Source organism: Struthio camelus, chromosome 1, assembly GCF_040807025.1.
Source record: "Struthio camelus isolate bStrCam1 chromosome 1, bStrCam1.hap1, whole genome shotgun sequence".
NCBI lineage: Eukaryota > Metazoa > Chordata > Aves > Struthioniformes > Struthionidae > Struthio > Struthio camelus.
Genome location: NC_090942.1, coordinates 45944981 through 45965793, shown reverse-complemented (window position 1 = coordinate 45965793; position 20813 = coordinate 45944981). Strand labels below are relative to the sequence as shown.

Sequence of the window (20813 nt, the reverse complement as noted above, 5' to 3'; positions counted from 1 at the left end):
TGTTACTTAAACAGCATGATAGATACATGTTAGGGCTTCCAAGAAAGTAAAAACAATAGTAAGTTTTAAACTGTTAAACTCACTTGAGGCAGACAGACTCAACAGCATACCAGACATGAACCAACTCTGAACGAGTTTAGAACTAGACCATGCCCAGATCATGTCATCAAGAGCTGCAGTGTAATTCAGTAGCCATCCTTCCAGTGGGAAATACTGATTGATTTTCTTCGTGACTCTGATTCTCTAAAGAGGTTTTGGTTTGTTTGTTTGTTTGCAATTTGCAGTTGCTTCATCACGACTGCAGAGGTTAGACAGCTCAACAGTTCGCACATACTCATGCTGACAAGGCCTAGCAAAGAAGCCAGCACTGAATTGTTGTGAGTATTCATAAGGGGCTGTTGTGAAAGGTCTATGTAATTATATACACTACACCTAATATTTCTTGGCATTACTCAGTGAGAGCCAACATGGAGCAGAAGACCTAACTTAGACTCACTAGGGGGCCCATTTGATCAAGGCAACAGTCTCAAGCTCAGTGCAGGCGACACAAAGTTCTTTTCCTCGTCTCACATAGCCAATTCCCTCTGCTGACAAACCAAAATTATATCCTCAAAAGATGAGACGTTTTCAGACTACTCTTTTCAGATGATAGCTCACCAAGCATAATATGTTTTGTATGTTCTCAAACTTAAAGCTAGAACTGGAGAGAGAGCAATAGGCACAGGGACTGAATTTACTTTGAGAGCTTGAAACAGTTCTACGGTGAGCTGGAGAGAAAAACAAACAATAAAAAGAAACCTTGTAAAGCAGAAGAGTTGTCCTAGATTTTTTTTTTTTTTAAATGAGAGAGATAACTCAACTTAGGATATTAGATAGCTGAATAAGATAGGACAAAACTTTCCCTATACAGAAAATCTTCCAAAGTTATCTATTACAGAGATTCTTGCATTTTTCTCAAATCATTCAGAAGTGATTGTGCCAAAGGGAGGTGATGGATCCAACCCTGGATCAAAGCTGGTACCAGAGTTCTTACTACATAAGTATCTCACCACTTAATTATGGCTATAAATCTCAGTTATCCTTCCAAACAGAGCTCTATGGAAAATACTGTTTACTACTAAATCATCAGACTTACAAAAAATACTAACATCATGAACACTTCCATCAATATGGCACCATTTCACGCTATTATCTTCTCAGGAACATAGTTTTCCTTTCCATATATTGTTTTTTCTAGAGGAATGTAGGGGAGATGGAAAGTGTATTTGGATAGCACCAAAACCTCACTAGGCATCGAACATCTAAATGCTTCGCTGGTTGTTAGGTATTCTAGGCAAGAGAGGCCAGGATCTGCAGGAAAGGAATTGCTGCTCTTTCCACCTAGCAAAGTAGGGGTTTTTGGGTTTTGGTTTTCTTTTTTTTTTTTTTGGTCTTTAGCCTGGAGGTGCTTGGCACCATCAAGATTTTCAAGACTTTACTAATTCTGAGCATGTTCAAAAAGCACTTAGGAACTAGAAAATTTTACCTGTGGAAAATGTAGATTGCTTCATAGTTGTTCAGGAGACTGCATGAATACAAAATAATAATCTAGTAGAAAGGAAAGCTTTTAATGGTACTGAAAAATAAACACATGAGGTTTTTGGGGTTTTTTTTTTTCCTACAATAGATGAAGTTTCACAGATGGTCCTGCAAAGATGACAATGGAGCATATAAACTATATAAATCTTTGTATGTGTGTGTATGTATAAATTGGGGCTCAATGTTATGTCAGGAAATTCAATCATAGAACTGCGAGTTCAGTGGGCGCAGAAACTTGTAGCACAGACGCATCTCCTTTCTCCTGTTATAACCTTCAGCATTGAAATACTGGAAACAATAAATTATGACTAAGAAAGCAAGTTCAAATGGCAAGCAGTTTAAGCTACCCAAATGTTAATAGGCCAGGCATAGAAGGTAGTAATTTCCAATAAGTTTGAAGAGTGCAACAAGGGCAGAAAGTGAAAATTAGTATGTTAATAAAAAATAATTTATGATCAGTCAAGCTGCATGTTCCTGCTGTATTCAGTAATTGTCTAAAAATTAGTACTATATGTAAAGAAATCGAGACGCAAAAATGCGTTGGCCCTATATATTGGAACTATGTAGTCTAAGCAAAAAGATGCTTATACAAAGCTATACAAATTAACCTATTTCAAAACAGTTTATGGCAACAACGCAAACAATCTTGACAACCTTGAAGTCATATGCTTTCAAATTGCATTTCAGGTGTTTTATAGGAATATTAGTACTGTTGCATATATTAGTGATATGTATCACACTGATGCTTGCAGATTGTGCTATTCTGCCAATTACATACTAATCTTAAACACTTTAAAGCTCTATAACAATGTCAAATTTAGATCTAAACTGCAAAGGGTAATATATGAGGATGACTGAAAGTAATGTACTGTTTCTTTTCACTTACCACCTACTCCTTTTAGAGAAGGAATGAGATGGTATGAACTAGAACTTTAGTATATTCATTGTTTAAGTGCAATTTCAAAACATGGGGTAGCTTACCTATCCAGAAAGCAAGGAGAATAATTTTTCATTTGGATAAATTATGTAAAAAGTAAGCAGGGAAAAGATTTCCCTCATGCTATCAGGCTTGTAAACCTAAGTACATTACTTGAATCTGAAGGCTCAATGGGTAAATATCTGCACTGCTCACATGGGGGATGTGAAGCGTGTTGAAGCGCACACACAACAGAAAATTTTTCAGAAGTCTGCAAAGCAAGTGGAGCCATTTCACTGGGATAACATTTCCCAAGCAGTAGTTTTTTTATGGAAAAGAACTGACTACTACTTGAACAAAAGGGAAAGTTATTGATCGTAACAGTGAGAGGAAGGTCCAGGCTTGTAACCTTGCCTAGAGTAAACCAACAGTGGTACTCTGGTGACTATATTTACATGGGACTGATTCAAACTAAGCAGCAGAGGGGATAGCTGGATGAGCTTTTTTTGTCACACAACAGCAATATAAGAGAATTTTTGAAAATAATAAAAGGGAATATGTATAGGAAAAGCAGATTGAAAGGAGAGCTGTGAATGAGTTGCACGTGGAACCAGTGAGATGGTCTGTGACCACTACAAGCTGCAGTATTTGCATATTCTGCTACTCAAAGTTCTTACAGAAAATGTCAAAGCTTATTTCAAAACAGTTTAGGGCAACAAGACAAATTAGGTACAATCCTAGAGTGTGTGTAAGGCTGTTTCTCTACAACAACTGGATGCAATTCATATGCTTCCAAGTTCCGTTTCAAGTATTTTTTTAATCACTTATCGAAACCACGGTGCTGAGCGGACAAAAAACATGAAGTGGCATCCTCTGAACAGTTATATGAACATATTATGCCCAGCCCAATCTGAACATGCTCTCAAGATACATTTAACATTGTTTAAGGCTGCTGATGTCTGGCCATTTAATCTTGCAGAGAAGTTAACGACAGTGCATGAGAGAGTGATGAAGCCTTCTGCTGTGCTGGCTGGATGTTGTCCACCTCAGCAGCTGGAGGCAGTTATCCAGCCAGTGGAAGGATGTAACTTAATGTGGAGTTGGCAGTCGTACTGTCTCAACTTTCCCTGCACCTGCAACTCATGAAATACACATGTCACTCCCAAGTCAGAAGGCTCAGTCAGGAGAGATTTACTACCGGGGGAGGGAGCGCTGGAACATACTACACTTCAATTTTCTACTAATGAAATGTCAAAGGGAATTTGATAAAAGCAGATGTGTCCTTTATCAATGAAGGAAAAGGACTGGTAAAAACAAATGGAGAAGACAATGTCCAAAAAGACGTGAATGATGATCCAGAAAGAGCTGGTCCATAGCAAAGAAATCACTAGGGTCTTAAAGCTATTAAGCTGCAGTGAACAAGGAGAATCAGAGAGTGCCAGGAGGGTCTATACACCTAAAATATGTATTCAACCCTGTGCTAAACAGGCAAAGGGCCACAGATGCAGGAAACCGTAAGTGCCAGTGCTGAATCCAAACATCAAGAAATAGCTGTAAAATGAACATACATAGGAGTTTGTTTCTGTCTAGGACAGGAATCAGTATGTATCAGTAAAAGATTAAAATGTATTATTAATAGATTTATGTGACAGATCTAAAATTAAACAACAAATGAATGTCTCTCTCAGATATTAAAGTTTTAGTAAAACGTGCAGTAGCTTATTCAGTGCTATAATATTTCTGTTGGTGTCACTGCATCCAAGACAAAATGAGAATCAAAGAATCTTGCTAATTAACATTTGTTTATTCTTTTCCTTTAGATGTCATCTCTTTCTTCTACTTTACCTGAAGTGCACTACCACTACTTAGGAAAAAGAGCACTAAAACTCTCTTCAAGAACAGGGTAACAGGGAAGAGAACGTATAAGGTTTATCAGACAAAGAGCTATGATGTTCTTTTCACATTGATTAAACAAGAATTAAAACCCCCAAATTACTTAAAAAAAGAAAAACAAAACAACCTCCCCCTTTCCTCTCAGCATCTCTGTCATCAGAAATTTGGCAGTAGTGCACATCCAAAGCTTTTATCAAAATGAAGCCACTCATTTTTACATCATTCTATCTGTTTTATTGTAAAATACTAGACATTTACGTATTTAATGTGTATGTATTTCTTTTAAAATGTGTAAGTCATGTAAATGGATATAAATATGATTTTTTTAAAAATAAAATCTATGGTACATAGGGTCTCAGTGCAAACATTTGACAATACGGTGTCAATAATACTGTTTGTATCTTTCCATTCCACCATTTTTACAGTTTTTGGATTGTAACAGTCAAATGAATATATTTAGCAGTTAGAAGCTTCAACCTGTTCCTACTGAAAAAAAATCTGTCAGTATTTCAAGCTGAACACCTGCCTCTGATGATGTATAATAGAATGACATACATAACCTGGAACTGGAGCCAAAATGGACCTCTAGAGACAAAAAGAGAAATGTCAGACATCTACAGAGAATCGCCACGATGGCTCACCTCTTAAAAAAAGAAAGCAAACAAAACCCAGAAGAACTGTTTACAAAAAAAAAAAAAGTAATTTAATAAAACCTGATTTTTACACAAAAACAAAACAAAACAAAACCTTTCTTCTATGTTACCTGCAGACCAAGAAGATTCTTGCTTTACCAAGAGCCACCTTTTTGTTCCAGGATCTTCAGTCACCAGCCAGCATTGGAAAATAAAATCTAATGTTTGCATAGAATCAGATTCTCAACTTTCCAAATATAGTCAACAAAGAAAGCGAAAGAAAAGAGAAGCCAAACCTCACCATTTCTTCATTATAACAGGGCATTAGACAGGCTCCTGTCTAACGTTATGCTTTTAGCCAAGAAGGCCTTGCTGAGACTTCACAGAAGTCAGTTTTATCAGAGGAAATAACTGAAAGACAGAGTGATTAATATATAGTGTACAAAAGTTTAGAAGAGCAACTATTACCTGCTGTGGCTTTATTTGGTGGTGTTATTGTTGTTTATTCTTTGTTTAAATGGGAAGTTTCAAAGTAAGACCTATTTAATAGTCATTTACCTATTTGCTATTTTTCTGCTGCTTGATCTTAGCTCAAGACCTGTCTTTTAGTTATTTCTTTTAACCGTTTGATCAGCAATGTTTGCACGTACATAAACATTTGTTTTGTCTATTTTCATTTGGCAAATTTCAGTCAATCAGATGGTGAAAGATTTTTCTCCCCCAATGTCAATAAAAAAAAAGAATTCAGTGCTATTTGTGTTTATAAGTCTATTAAGCTTGGTACGTAGTAGCATTAAAATAGTTTGGATGCAAGAGACTTCTCATAGCTAAGCGTAAGCACATTTTGCCACTAACAGGTATGAGTTACGATGAATTTACTGGTCATAATCTGCCACGAGAGGGAGCACTGAACTTGCTTATGTGTACAGTATGATGGCTTTGATTAGAGCACAACTGTATAAAGACAGGGCTCGTTTACATAGTTCCTCAGGCTTAACCAACATTGTTGCTAATGCTCTTTCCTCTTCTCTCCAAGTCCCCTTTTGGATTATTTTAGTCCAGAATGTCACAAAGTAAAGCAATGCAAACACCATTTTCAGTGGTTGTAGTATCATTTGAATATATCCCCTCCTTGTAAATTCCAGGGTGTTTTTTTTTTTTTTTTTTAAAACAGATTTTCACACTCAAATTCAGTGGCAAAGAGAAATCAGGTGTGTTGGGGAAAGGAATGAGTAAAGTCCTGGGAATAAAGTGGTAGGTATACTGTCCCTGAAGTACAGAACCTCAAATTATTTCCCCAGTGGCAGAAAACAGCTCAGAAGAATTAAAATACATTTTTTTAAAATAAAGCTATTACTCTGACTAAGGCTAGCATCCAAATTGCAAACTCTCTTGAGTACATCACACTCTCCCTCATATAAGAGGAAGCTCTGCTCTCAAAACCTAGAAAATTATGATTATGCTAAAATGTCCAGTTAGTGCTGATTCTTTTGCACACAGGGAATAATTATTACACCACCCTCACCCAGCCAACTTTCAGAAACTACTCACATGTTTTTCTCTGAAAGACAAAATTTAAAAAAAATCAGTGCTCTCCTATCAGTTGCTTGCTCTTCCTTGATTGTACAACCAGGTTGCTGGACAGCAAACAGAACTGTGTGCAAGAATAACTGTTCCTTTTCACACTAGCTTTGGCAGTAATTCCCCCTCCCTTTCCTCAGCTAGGCACAAATCTAAACTTGTAAAAAAACATTTGGCAATCACAATTCCTCAGAAAAAAAGCTCCTCAGAAAAACCAAACTAATGCTCATGAAACAACTGTACCTCCATACTGCATGGCTGCTTTAAGACTGCTTTCTTGGTCTGCATTTTCTGAGTGCTGATGAATAAACCATTTGGCATTTCTGGAAACCTCTATATTAACAGGGAGTAAAGGGAGCAGAGCACATATGGCCACTCTGGCCCTCTCTTTTATTTCAGTTTTGCTCTTGAGTGATCTCTGCTTAAACACAAAAAAAAAAAAAAAAAAAAAAAAAAAAAAAGAATAAAGGTTATCTAACATGCTCAGGCTTCCTCAGCCAAAACAAATTATTCCAAACATTTTTGTCATGGAGACACTTTTAATTAAAAGAATGCTAACTTCTCAAGCTCTTCACAAAAAAATTCAGATAATGAGTTCTTGCCACTATTAATATTTTTTTTAAAAAAATGTCTGATACTAAGTTCTAGATGCCATCCTGCTCTCTCTTCCTTAAAAAAAAATAATCCCAAACTAGAAAAAGGCGTCTTTACGTTACAGATTGGGGGGGGGGGGGAACTGGAGTAGGAACATGAGATGTCAGTGGGAAAACTATACAAGGTCTTAGAAAATGAATTCACCTTTCCTCCATCCTATTCTAGTAACTTTCCTACGCGGTTTGTCTTCTCACTAATCAATCATCCCCCACCCACATACTTTTGCATACATTTATTACACTGTGGCTGCAGCTGGGTAACCGTACCAAAAACTCATGTCTATGCTTTCATTGTGCCATAGCTTCTCCATGGTAAGACAGTTGTAGTTGTTCATGCAAAAAATCTTCTTGTTTGAGTGAAGACCATCCTCCTTCAAAAGCTGTAGCCAAACTTCAAAATGGCAGAGAGTAACAAGAATATTTAAGTTCAAATGATATCATAATATTCCACAGGGCTGATTTTTAGCGTCTTGCCTAAGAACACCAGACATGCTCTGCCTAGTCATGTCAATGGGCCATCTAGCCTGTCTTGGCGAGTAGGCAAAAGGACATGCTGTTCAGGGAGAACTCATGAGCCTGGTCATTTTTTGCAAGCCCTTCATATTGTACTACCCTGATGTTTACAAGCGTATGTTAAGCCTTTTGCCTCTCCCTTTAGTAGCTGTTTATGGGCCTGCTATCCCTTTTTTGAACTTGCTGACCACTATTTGGGTCCAAAACTTCCTATACTAACCAACTTGCTTTTAATCTGCTCCCTTTTTAGCTTCTCTGAGTGACTTCTAGTTCTTGTATTGCTTGGTTTGGTGACCAGCAGCTTTACACACATCTTACCACTGCCTTCATGACTTTGTAAACTTTGAATTTATTCTCCTCCAATTCCCCCCCTCACTTCCTCTCTTTAAATTAAGAGAGTTCTAGCCTTTTTATATTCTCCTTAACAGGCAGCTACTCCAAAACATTTGAGCTCTTCTCTTCTACACACCCACTTCCCCTACGTTGTCCTTGAGATGCAGTGACCAAAATGGTACACAATACTCAAAATATGGGAACATGCAAGGCTTTATAGTGACAAAAAGATGCTTCCTTTTTTTTGTTCTCAATACCCTTCCTCATGATGCCCAACATAGTGTTGACTGTTTTTGGCTGCCACTGCACAGCTGATTTTAAAGAACTATCAGTGATGACTCCAAGATGTCTCTACTGACCTGTAACTGTTCCACATAGTTTGCTAAGTTGTAGTCTTTCACAGCTGAAAAACACTCAGCAGTCTCTGCAGGGCACTCCATTACGTGGCACAGGCCTCCTATTAAAGCCTTAGTATGTCAAGAAGCCATCCAGAAGAAAATAACATCCTGATCAACCAGCTGCAACTTACATAACTATTTCACAGCAGTTATTAGGCCATTGCTGAGAAGCGAAATTATTCCCACACGTAAATCACTGATCTGTGTATTTAGCATATCTACCACAAAGCATCATTAGCCTTCACTCAGTCTTTAAGTGGTTTTTTTGCTCCTTGTCCAGATTGTGATTTTCAACTACATTAAATAGCTGAGCAGGATGGCTACCTTATCATGCAACTATCGGCCAAGACCAAAGTAAAACACACATAATAAAACAGCCTGGTTTGAGTCTGACTGTATGACTCAATCCAACAATTAGTAGCTGGCTCAACTGCACGTGGTCCCAAGTAAAAACCACCTGGCTTTTTTTTTTTTTTAAATTATTATTGCCTATGGCACTGGTAGAGCTTACTTTTTATATAAAAAAAGGTCACAGGCCCAAGGCATAATCTGGGTAACGGTGATTTTAATTAGCTATCTATCACCATTTGGCTGTTATATGAATCTGCTGTTTTATCTTATCACAATACTGTTTTGCCACTTAACAACGTTACAGTCCTTAACTCTTACCAAAAGATAACAGTATTTCTAGACATCTTCTTTTGATGACTCACTGCCATAGCAAAATATGTCTAGACTTACTTAATTTCTACCTTGCTTAGCGTAAGTAGGGAACCTCTCATCTATTGCAACATCTGAATTCACCTATTGTTTACTGTTACTTCCTCTAGAAAGCAATGCTGAGTTTGAATAACTTTTTTGTTTTTAACCATTTCTGTGAATGTGTATTTTAAAAAGGATCTTTATGTTTATTGTTCAGTTAAAAAATGCAGCTCGAGAAGTAATGTATCCTCCATCTGCTAGTATGCTGAGAACCTGCAAACTATTTTGGAAAGGCCTATGAATTCAAGAATAGTCTGCTTAATATCTGTATTATTTGCTAAATTTCTTGGCGCCATATATACATCTCAGCAAGCCTGAAGCATCTGCTTATGTCAGGAAAAATACATCCTGGTTATCCTTTCTGTAAGAGCACAACAACAAGACTACCAAAAATGCAAAGAGGTAAATGTATTTTCATTTCAAATTCATAATGTTTTTATTCAACATTACTATGAATAAATCAAGGTTTTCACAGATATTTAAAACCAGAAGACTTCATCTAACATCCTACAAAAAAGGCACTTCAGAAAGTCATTGAATAAAACAACTAAAGGAATCTAATTTATAACTGACAGACTTAGCAAAAGTCTGTGGAAGCCAGAAAAATAACCTTCATTTTTTAAAAAAAAGATAAAGCTCATATTTTTACAAGTGAAGACAACTTATATCTGCAATAATTTTCACATTAGAGTTCTATTTATTGCTGTCCTCAGACCATGACTTACCTTTTGTAAGCTGTTTTAGCCAAATTCAAGTTATTGTTCTCATTATATAATAATGGATTAAAATATAAGGTCACAAGAGATCCTATAAGATATTCTAATGATTCCTGCTAATTTAAGGCTACAGAATTGTATGAATTCTATTTGTAATTCTTAGCAATCATAATATCCAGCATAAAATGACAACATGCAGATGCTTCAGTATGTTTCATTGGCTATGACAATATGGTAGACAACCCAGTACCATTTCTGTAGTAAAAAATTTAGTCCTAAATCATTACTAATTTTTTAAAAATGTAGTATTTCTTAACAGAAAGTCTCTTTGTATATTCCAGTACCAGCAGGTTTGTTATTAGCCTGTTATCACTTTTGATTTTTCTTCAGCACTTCTTCAATGTGGTTAAACACGCTAGCATCTTCAATGGTTGGTGTTATCTGAAAAGGAATATACAGAAGAAGCATGTGATAGCAGATTGCTATCCTTCAAACAGTAATGAAGCAGAATTTAATTCAGTTCAAATTCTAGCTTTCAAAAGTACAGCTGAGAACAGAGTATTTGGAAAGCTCTTGGACATGAAGATCTTGTGGGGAAGATACAGTAGAAAGTAAATGCAATACGCTACCTAAAGTCATGGAGCAGTTGCAGAATGGTCTAGAGAACCAAAAAAAGGATGTTGAGTCTTTGCGTGCGCACCTAATTCATTAAGGCGCGCATGTACAACTTACGCTATATGGCTTTCCACTGACAAGCGCAGAAAGAGCTGAACGTGGTATCTTGCCAGAACGTGTTTTTGGTAACTGCTTCACAAACATTCCCTTCTGGAAAGCTGCTACTGGACCAATGTTTTTTCGAACTTGCTCAACAATCTCTTCCAAAATCTTTTTCTCTTCCGTCTTTATACCTAATGAAGAATTTCAAATGCTTTAACCTTTCCCTGATCTTATGCAAGTTTTAGTAACATCAGTAGTAATGAGCTCTCACCTTCTCTCAGCACACACAGTGCAAATGGGACGTGCCCTTTTAAGGCATCCTCCTTGCCTACAACGGCACAGTCTGCCACAGCATGATGGAAGAGAACACACTGGGGGAAGACAAAAAAAACCACAACTAAATGGAACTAACAATAATTTGAACATTTCAGTGAAAAACTTTGACAGATGTGCACATAAAAAAAAGATCTTACATTTTAAGAGCAAAAGCTGCTTAGTCAGTAAACCTCAAGATTCTAATTACATATGCTGCAGATGTACAGGTAGGCATATTTTCCCACACTCTCATGTGCTATCCTAGACAGACAGCATAGTTTTTAAATAAACATTTAATTTTATATATTAAAAATATATAAGAAATAAAAGCTTTAGCGACACAAGATTCAAACGTAAAACAAAGATGATTTTCTTAGGGCTTTGGCAAAAGAAGAGAGGCATCTTTTTGTGCCTTAGTAAGTTTTTTGCTGGGACACATATCATTAGTTTAACATTACAATTGATATTTACACAGGTATGTAAAGGTATTATTCAAATACACAGTCAACACACAGCTGTGTAATCTACCAGCAGCAACTGCAAGGTAGGAATGGACGTGGAATTAAAAGTCCTTTAGCTGCTACAATGTCAGAAAATAATATTATGAGGAGAGACTCTGTAGTATGTGAACAAATAATTTATTGGAAATTGTAGCTTTCTGGGATGTCATGAAAAAAGCCATCACAAATTGTTACTGTTCCTATATACCAATCAAGCTGAAGTTGTTTATAAACACATAGCAAGATGTCTGTCTTTGCTTCCTACTTGAGTATTTTGCTTATAGAGTTTTCAATTGGGAACATATTGTTTTCTCGGGGGGGGGGGGGAGGGGGGGGGAAGAAAGTGACCTGTTCTTCCCATCATCTTTGATATTTGTTAACGCAGTAAAAAGGAGAGTGAGACTAAGAAAAAGATAGAAAAGATCCAGCAAATAAAACAGACACCTTCAGGAAGCTTTAGTGAAAGTCTGAAAGTACTCGTGGATATTATTTGCAGACTACTATTAGTGTTTACATCATATTGTTAGTATTTACATCTGAACGTATAACAAATACTTGCACATTATCTTCTATCTCTTTCCATATTTCCTTCCTAGCTTAACTAGCCCTCTCATAAAATGAGATCTCAGTTTTCTCAGGCAAAAAAACACTTCCTCCAACTTTCCAAAACAGATGTCCTAAGCAGAGCCCTAAGCATTTATATTTTGCTTTCCATCAATAATGATAATATCACATTGTGGTAATACCACATCCATACTTTCATCAATATTCGCAGACTAAATTGTACCCAACATATATTTCACTGTGAATAAATTTTGTCATGTTGCAATGTTTACAATGAGTTAAAGCATCAAAGCCAACAGTTAAAATGGATCAATACTTTCCTTAGGAATAGGCCTACTGCAGAAACAAACCCTTTTTTCCTCATGGTAGTCACAAAGATCCAATAAATCCACTAACAAATGCTTCTAATCAGTCATCTGTCACAAAGCATGGTGATTACTTAATGTACGATGCAAAAAGTGGTCTGGAGTAAGGACAAAACCAGAAAGCACTCCAATTACAGGGCTATAAAGCCCTATTCACCTTTGTTCATTCTGACTCCTTAAATCTTTTTCATTCTTTGCTGCACCAAGATACAGCCTCAACCAAAGGCATCTGGAGGCCGCACCTCAGCTTACAGCCTCATTTCAGCTCACCCTCTTGGAGACATTAGGTCTGAACCTCCTTGGACAAAAAAGGGAATTAAACCTAAGTTCATCTGGTGTGTGCTCATGCAATTACACAAGCGACACACATTAGCACTAATATCTTCAAACACTCTTTTAGGAAGAAAGCACGAGTTACTCTTTTCTTTCCAATTAGCCAGCTGAGGCTCTTACTTGCTGGAGAAGATTCACCGAGATGTCTCACTGCATACTGAGACATGTGTGCCTAACACTGGGACAAAGTTGGGCTTAAGGCACTGGCAGTCGTGAATCCTGTTCCAAGGCACCTGGCTCTTTGCACGTAGATATCAGGGTCTCTTGGGAAATCTTGCTGTCAAGAGTGCTTTCGACATGTCTTCTATGGTCAATCACAAAGAGGACCTAATGTGACAAAGGCTACACAGAGGTCACATCATGTGACCGTACATATTAATTTCTCTTTGCATGCAAGGACTATGTGTTTGCTAATACCAACGTAGCTATATAACCAGAGGAATTGAGGCCTCTCCACAGAAACAAAGGAAAAAGGTCTGCAGTAGTCTGGTATTACCATCAATTCCGTAATTATCTATCAGGCACCAAGAGGACCTTGATGGTGGAGATGCAAGTGTGGCCAGCTTTGTTTTGTAGTAGCCTGTTTGCATTATCCCAGTCTGTCACTTGTTCATAAAAGGCTGGTGAGCTAAAATAGTTGAGTCTCTGTAACATTTTCCTTCACTAGTCCATCCAAAACCCTATCAGCATTCCTGTTATAACCTGCATTCTCAGTCTTTGACTTTGGGATAGTTCATTCAAATGACTGCAAGTATAAATACTGCTTTAAAATGATGAAATTTTATAGGACAAGGCTGAAGAGAACAGGGAACAGAATCAGCAGTAGGCATTTAAAAGTTGCTTAAAAGTAAGAAAAAGAGAAAATGAAATGGCATTTCTGAAATGAGTGCTTGGCACAAAGATAGACTTAAAACCTTATAAGGCAGCAGCAGGCAGAAACTGCAGTGCCAGGAAGGGGACTACTCATGCTAAATTCCTCAATTTCTAATCTTTTGTTTCAGACAGACAAGAAGTAATCATCTGGGTTGTTTCAGAAAGAGTCAAGATAAACATGGTCACCATAGATATACAGACAAAACGGAGATGGACAGATCAGCGCTGCTGGAGGTTACCACCCATAGCTAACATTCACTGCTTGGCAAAGTGAACAGTAACTCCTTCTGCACCACAGCAAAGATGGAGCCCCAATGATACTATTAGGTACCCTAGACAAAGAAACTAACTGGAACATAATGAAGCTGAAATCTTTAGTCAAAACGTTAAGGAAAACTTGTTAAGCTTGTAGCTATAATGTAAATGCACATAATGTACTGCCTCAACAAGGTGACTGTCACTTAATTAGTAGGCGATTCAATGACCCTCTAATTCTGCCTGTACTGATCTTCCTGAAGAGCTATTTGTGTTCTTGTTAACGCTTTCTCATTTAACTAGCAATCATCTGCTGTGTGCACTTTAACAGCACTCTAGTTTGTCTAGCTTTTTTCAAAAGGAGAATAGAAAAGTTTCTAGAATTTCGAAGCAATGCAATATTTAGTGTTTCTAGGGGAAAGCTCTACCTAACAAGGATAAAAACAGACACTGTGCTCAGGGAGGAGGAAGAGTTTCAAAAGGATACAAAGATAATACAGATCAGGAGGTAACTCCTGTCCCCAGGAGGTAACTCCTGTCCTCATCTGTTATGTTAGTTTCAGATGCAGCCTGAAGAGTAAGATTCAATGTCCCACTCATCCATTTAGCTGTGGGGAGGAGACTCCCTGCTGTGCTTCAGTGAAGCAACACAAAACTCTCAGTTCAGGGGGAAACAGGGAGAAGAGCGACTGAAAGCCACCTTTACGCCTTCCTAGTTCTGAGTCACAACAGCAGCTGGTCCAACTCCCTGGCTCACTGATCCCTGAAGGACTGCCCGCTTCTACCATGCTTTGTTCACAAGTACATATGACATCAGAGCTTATGGGAACGCCTCCAGCGCTATCGTACTGTCCAACACCGCCAACACCCAACACCACCTTGTTCAGTCAGATCATGCCCTCTTATCAAGCTTATGGTATAAACTTCATCAGACAATGTAAGCTATCTTGTGCAGAAGAAAATATTTCCTCTCATGGAGAATGAGAGAACCCCTGCCAAAAGCTGTGTTCACTGCAGGATTTTGAATTGGGAGAAAAATGCGGCTTTATGCTCTGCAAGTTCCGGAACCAATCTGCAGCAGCACACGTTAGAGCAGCTTTAATACGAGACTATGAGTGATCTGGCCTAGGAGGCTATTTTAGCAGTGGGATATCCTGTACTTGCGAACAGGGATGTTTCTGAAAGGTCCTGGAAAGAAGGGAGGATGATGTAGTGTAGAGCTCTATACCACCCTCGTCTTCCTAAAACTGCCCAGATATAAAGGAATTACTAAAGAGAATTTTGTGGGGGGAATCTAGTGCCTTCTGTGTAACCAGAATTTCTTCTAGTCTTTTTCAAGTTTTCTAGTCTTTTAAAAAAATGTAATGTCACTAAAATGTACTAATTAATCTACTGCTAACATAAATATGATAAAGCAAAACATACTGACAAAGTAGTTTGTGATTCAGTACACAGTTAAGTTCAGAGTTTTAAAAAGTGCATTTTTCCCTTGTACATGTTCGGCACATATTTTCCTATATTCACTGAACAAGCAATTGATTTCTCATCAGGAAAATTCATAACTGGCAATCACAGCAGCTCTGGAAAGGCGAGTGAACAAGGATATAGAATTCAGATACTATTATGAACTCCACTATTTTCAACTTTTTCAGTTGCATGGGTATTATGTTAATGATTTTCAATTAAACAGCAGGATTTTTTTTTTAAATTTTCATTGCTCTACTTACACCACTTGCACTTGTACAATAAGAACGAGATCAAACAGCTCTTAAAAAAACTGAGAAGGAAATTCTTCAAATCAAGAAAAGCACTGAATGTGAGTCTATGCGAAAAGAATTCATCCAACACCAAACACTTTCCAAAATACACCTTCAAACTGTACTTTAGAAATAAAAGTTCCTACTCATAAGCCACTACAGTAACTGGTGCAACTCCCTGCCACACTGAGCCCTGAAGGACTACCTACGTTATCATTACGTATTCCCAAGTACGTGACAACATAGTTTACAGGAATGCTTCCAATGCCACCACACTGCCTCTTAACTCCACCTTCTTCTGTCAAATCATGCCTGTTTCATCAGGCTCATGGTATGAATGCTCACTGTCGATTAAGTTCAAGTCCTGGAAAGGACCTTAACAGGAAGGACCTGAAGCACTTAATGCTTTTGTTAAAAACACCAATACAAATGCAATCAAGAAAAGCACAAAGAAAATCTCCTAAAAATCTATTTTCAGTCTCTGTGAATTCAGCTTATTCATTTTTCACTTTTCTATTTTACTGTCAGGCAGTGCTCACCTCTTCAATTGCACCTGCTGAAATTCTGTGTCCTGCAACATTGATCACATCGTCAGCTCGAGATAGGACATATAAATAGCCATCTTCATCCATATAACCTGCATCCATAGTATCATAGTATCCCTAAAAATAACACAACCAAACAAGAAAAAAAAAGAATTCAGAAACTAGGACCATCAGTCACTCTGGGAAACCAGCAAACAAAACTGATTGATTGTCTCAAATGAAGTAAGTTGTTGGTCCCTGTAAGACTTAATATTTTTCACAATTCTTATGTCATAATACATCTTGGCGTTCCCTTTCCAGAAGGGTTTTGTAGTCTTTGTGAAGACAGAACAGAAGATAACATATAAAGCTAGATTTCTTCCACTCTGCTTGCTTTGATCCCTGACCCCATGGAGAAATATGTTGCCTGAACCTACACAAGAAGAGTGGAATTGTTACAATACAGTGACAGTTGTCGAATTGTCTCTAAAGATATTTCCATTTGCTGGAGCTAGGCGTATAACAACATCTTCACGTTAATGCAAAAAATAATAATTTGCCTCATCAATGAGGCAAAACCTTCTATTTTGGATATTCACATAATACAGGTCTGTATTTCCATTTCTGTATGGAAAGGAGCAAGCCAGTCCTTGGACAGTTCATCTGAAAATTAAGCATAATTAATTCAGTAAGATCCCTCCTATGTATTTACACACACTGGAGGCAAGCGTGTATTTTGGACTGACACTAAATTAGAGCAACTGCATGTCAGCAGTAGTACCATATTTGAAACTATGCTAGTCTAAGGTTGCAAACATGGCAAGGCATATATCTTATATTAAACCAAATGACATAGCGGTAGAAAATATATTTAGGTTCAGAAACTTGAAGTTTACTTCTTCTGTTTCAGATGTGAGAAAAGCCAATTAACCAATTGAAATCTACTATCATTCAGTGTCATGGGATTACTATTAGTTTATATAATTCATTCCGTAATTCTTACTGGATATTTTTGGAAATATAACTCCTGGAATGTTTCTGGATTTTCCCAAAGACCTGAAAATGCCCCAGGGGGCAGAGGCAACCTTAAATTAAAAAGAACAGAGAACAGCAGTTAGAAACACAGACATAACAATGCACCTGTTCAGAAAAACAATCTGCAGTCAGAAAACAGTTGGGTTCAACAACACGCTGCAACAGATCAACACGACCATATACTTCTTGCGATGCGATCACATATAGCTCTGAACTGTACCCAGTCCATAACTTTATTTTTCTAAAAGTTAGAGACCCAATGTTATATTAATGTTTGGTCTTGTAAATACAGAAGACATGCCATAAATATCTGTTAACCACCATTCAGCTTTCAGCGTTTGTTAAGAACAGAATATCTGTCAGAGATGTGTGCATATGTGCTATGAGATAGGTACTTTCGTTAGCATAGATAGCTCTAACACACAGACGTATACACACATCTATACGCATACCCACTGAATTGCCCAGGCACACAGATAATCAGTTTCTGTAAACATAACTCAAATATCTTTAGTCACAAGACTCTGCATATTTTTGTTATTTTTGTTTTTGATACATATTTTAACTGAGCACAATGTTATTGGAATAATTTAAGGAGTTTTTTGAAACTATATTGCTAAAAAAAATCAAATTTATAACTTTCTAAAATAACTGGACTTTTTTTTTTTTTTTTTTTTTAAAGAAGTGAAGCTGCAAAATATTGAAATGCTTCATTAGTTGAGGTTTCAACTCCAGTTCTATATCCATTTTCAGTCAAGGACCTGGAAATGACAAAAGAAGGGTCATTTCACAAATACTGATCTACCTGAAGAAAAGCTGCAGAAGTCTCAGCTAACTAGTCATCTTTTTCCTCCAAAGCGCTGACCACCCGATAAGCAATACAAGTAAGCTGTTTTTAAGCCTCAGAAATACATATTCAGAGAGACAAGCAGAAGTTTTATAAAGCTGAATCCTAATAACAGGGAGAGAATGATCGTGCAAACAAGCACATTATATTATAGAGATAAAATCATAAATGCCTCATACAGATTTTGCTAACATATGCCTGTATTCCTAACAAGAAAATCTTTAGCCAGAGTATTTTACTTTTTTACCCCGACAATTTCCTTATGATTTACTACTATACCCAAAAGGCAGTGTCTCCAGCAGGGAAACCTCCCTCTGCAGTGCAGTGATACTGATTCTTATCATAAGCCTCTGTGATGTTCAGGTCACAGGAACAGGTGTTACCAGCTTAGTGATATGTACTTTCTAATATTACAATTATTATAAAAAGAAGAAGAAAAAAAGGTATGTCTCTACCTAAATACAGTATTAATAGTATGAGCTATGCAGAAGAGGCCACGTCATCCAGTAACGTTTCAAATCTATGACTGTTTACAATTCTACATATCTTCAGCTTAATTCAGCTCCAGCTGTCTAAGGGAGTATACTACTACAAATACTGCTATTTTCTCTGAGGGTTCTGGTTCAACACATACTATAAATTGCATCCCCTGAAAGTACGGTTATGGTTCACTACAGCCCCAAATGCCAAACACTTCCCATTCAGTCATGCAGGCTTCAGGGAGGCAGGTTGGCTACTATTCATCTGGAGGGAATTGACTGGCCCAGTTCAAGACTTCCAAGTTTAGTAACCATCCTTGTGATGCACAAGCCTGACTTAAGAGAATATCTGCCTTGAAAAAAAAAAAAATTAAGAAAAGATAATATTGATCCCTGTGTTTGTATATGTAGGAGTTCAAAAGAAAAAATCTCTTGTTCAGATTAAAGAAAAATCACCAGAAAATGATAGTTAACTATGGTTGTTGCCTGGTTGCTAATTGCATAGCAATTCATAAGTTACAGTTGCTGCAGATTTTGTACTTTTGATTTATTTAACAGTCTAAAACGTACTTCTTATAGGAGCGGCAGGACAATTCATAGGACAAAGTCCTTAATAATTTCTCTAGGGCTCTATTCAATGGTTTGCAGTTAGTCATTAAATAGAAGAACCAGTTTTATTGCTGAAATCAGAAATACATTTTTCTTTCTGTAAATATAATTGTTCAGAAATTTAAACTTGGAAGTATGCGGTGTATCACCAAACGTATAATCCCTGCTGCTACCAATCTTTTTCAAGAAAAATTGTTGTAATAACTCATACATCTACAATGCATATTGCTGAAAAGCAAGATAAATAAGCTCCCTGAGTCTATGAAACCACACTGCTAAACTACTGGCTAATGCAGGTATTGCTATCCTGCAGAGTATGGCACCATACAGACACAGTCTGAAAATGCCCCTCTATGGCTCTCTGTAAAACATTAATTCCATTTAGGACACAATTCCGTTTACTAAGCAAAAACGGAAGGTTTCTTCCATGTGTCCATGCGAATACATCATCTTTCGGGCAGAATAATTACACAGGTATGGGCACTGTAGGGAGAACACCTGCAGAAGAGCTGGCGAGGAGTCGGTGACTGGCAGAGCTCGTGAGCGCAGCCCCAGAGCGTGCTCTCCACGCACTGACCGAAATCCCGTCAAGGCTGGACACGCATACTCCATTCTGCCAAAGTATGGCTGTTTCCCAGCCAGGAGCTACTCACGGTTAGCGCAGCTGAGATAACGAAATACTTCTAGTAGATTTAAGGGGCTCTTAGGATACAACGAGGTGAGTCCCACCTGGGCATCTGAACCGTGTGTCCAGCAGCCTCCCATCAGCAACCCCTCCGCACAGTTCCCGGGGCTCCTCGCACAGCTTGGAGCGTAAAAGTCCTTTATTAAATCTACCCTGTTAAACTCCTCATGAACCTTGAGTGTCTCTCTACACCGGTATCTGACCTCCCCCTTTCCCACCTTGCGGTCACAGGCACGCACAACTCTGTTTGTTTGTGAAGAGCTTAGCATCATGACTGACTAGAATTTCTAGGTGTTGTGCTAATACAAATAATTAGTACAATTAATAAAGGTGGAATTCAGCTTGCCGTAATGTTGTTATGTGTATGGGAATTTTGCCAAAATATCAGGATTCAAATGTCTAGAGCCAAAAAATCAGACAGATCCAGGCCCATTTCTCATTTCAAGGTTGAAAATATGTAGAAAAACATAGGCAAACTCTGTAAATAATGTGGATTATATAGGACCATCTAACAACTAAGATCATCCATAGCTATTTTATCATCTCGGCTAAATTCAATTCATCTATCTGTCTTTCTTTTGAGCTACGTTAGTAACCCCCTTTCTTGAGCGGAGTTTGTTCCCTTGCTGTTACTGTCTAAAAACAGGGCCATTGCCTCCCCTCTTCTATTTCTTCCAGCAAAGGGGAACTGACCTTTCTTGTGTGTTTATCCCTAATCAGTATGCCCAAATGTCGCCTCATCAACTCCGACAACACCTACATTTTCTTTAATGGGATGCTATGGTACTATGGTGTACTGAGAAAGAGTTTTCTTTCCCTTTTCTCCCCTTTAAGCTATTTTGATTAACATTTATTTCTGTTGTGCATCTTAATGAGTACATTCCTGGCTTCAAGCCACTATTCTCGATAGTAGACTTCCAAATACCTACTGAAAGCTTTTTATACATTACGAGCAATGTTAAATGAATAGTCTTTTACTG

At 37.6% G+C, this 20813-nt stretch overlaps 2 protein-coding genes across 18 annotated transcripts in view; one reads left to right on the top strand and one right to left on the bottom strand.

Annotated features, from left to right (window-relative positions):
* Positions 1-6112, top strand: part of PPFIA2 (PTPRF interacting protein alpha 2) — a 355163-nt gene extending 349051 nt beyond the window's left edge. For 16 of the 17 annotated variants that reach the window (XR_011139894.1, XM_068936437.1, XM_068936425.1 and 13 more), the window contains 2 exons: positions 285-377; positions 4315-6112. Coding sequence is in view for 16 of the 17 variants with exons in the window: in XM_068936437.1 (XP_068792538.1) it covers positions 285-343 (59 nt within the window). In the remaining variant the exon portion in view is untranslated. The remainder of the gene's footprint in view (positions 1-284; positions 378-4314) is intronic. The other variant, XM_068936432.1, reaches the window with a different exon arrangement.
* Positions 6113-9860: 3748 nt separating this feature from the next.
* Positions 9861-20813, bottom strand: part of ACSS3 (acyl-CoA synthetase short chain family member 3) — a 93009-nt gene continuing 82056 nt past the window's right edge. The window contains exons 12-16 of the mRNA XM_068936465.1: positions 17182-17263; positions 16194-16316; positions 10964-11063; positions 10708-10883; positions 9861-10416 (exon numbers count right to left, since the gene is read on the bottom strand). Of these exons, the coding sequence (XP_068792566.1) occupies positions 10345-10416; positions 10708-10883; positions 10964-11063; positions 16194-16316; positions 17182-17263 (553 nt within the window). The 3' untranslated portion in view covers positions 9861-10344. The remainder of the gene's footprint in view (positions 10417-10707; positions 10884-10963; positions 11064-16193; positions 16317-17181; positions 17264-20813) is intronic.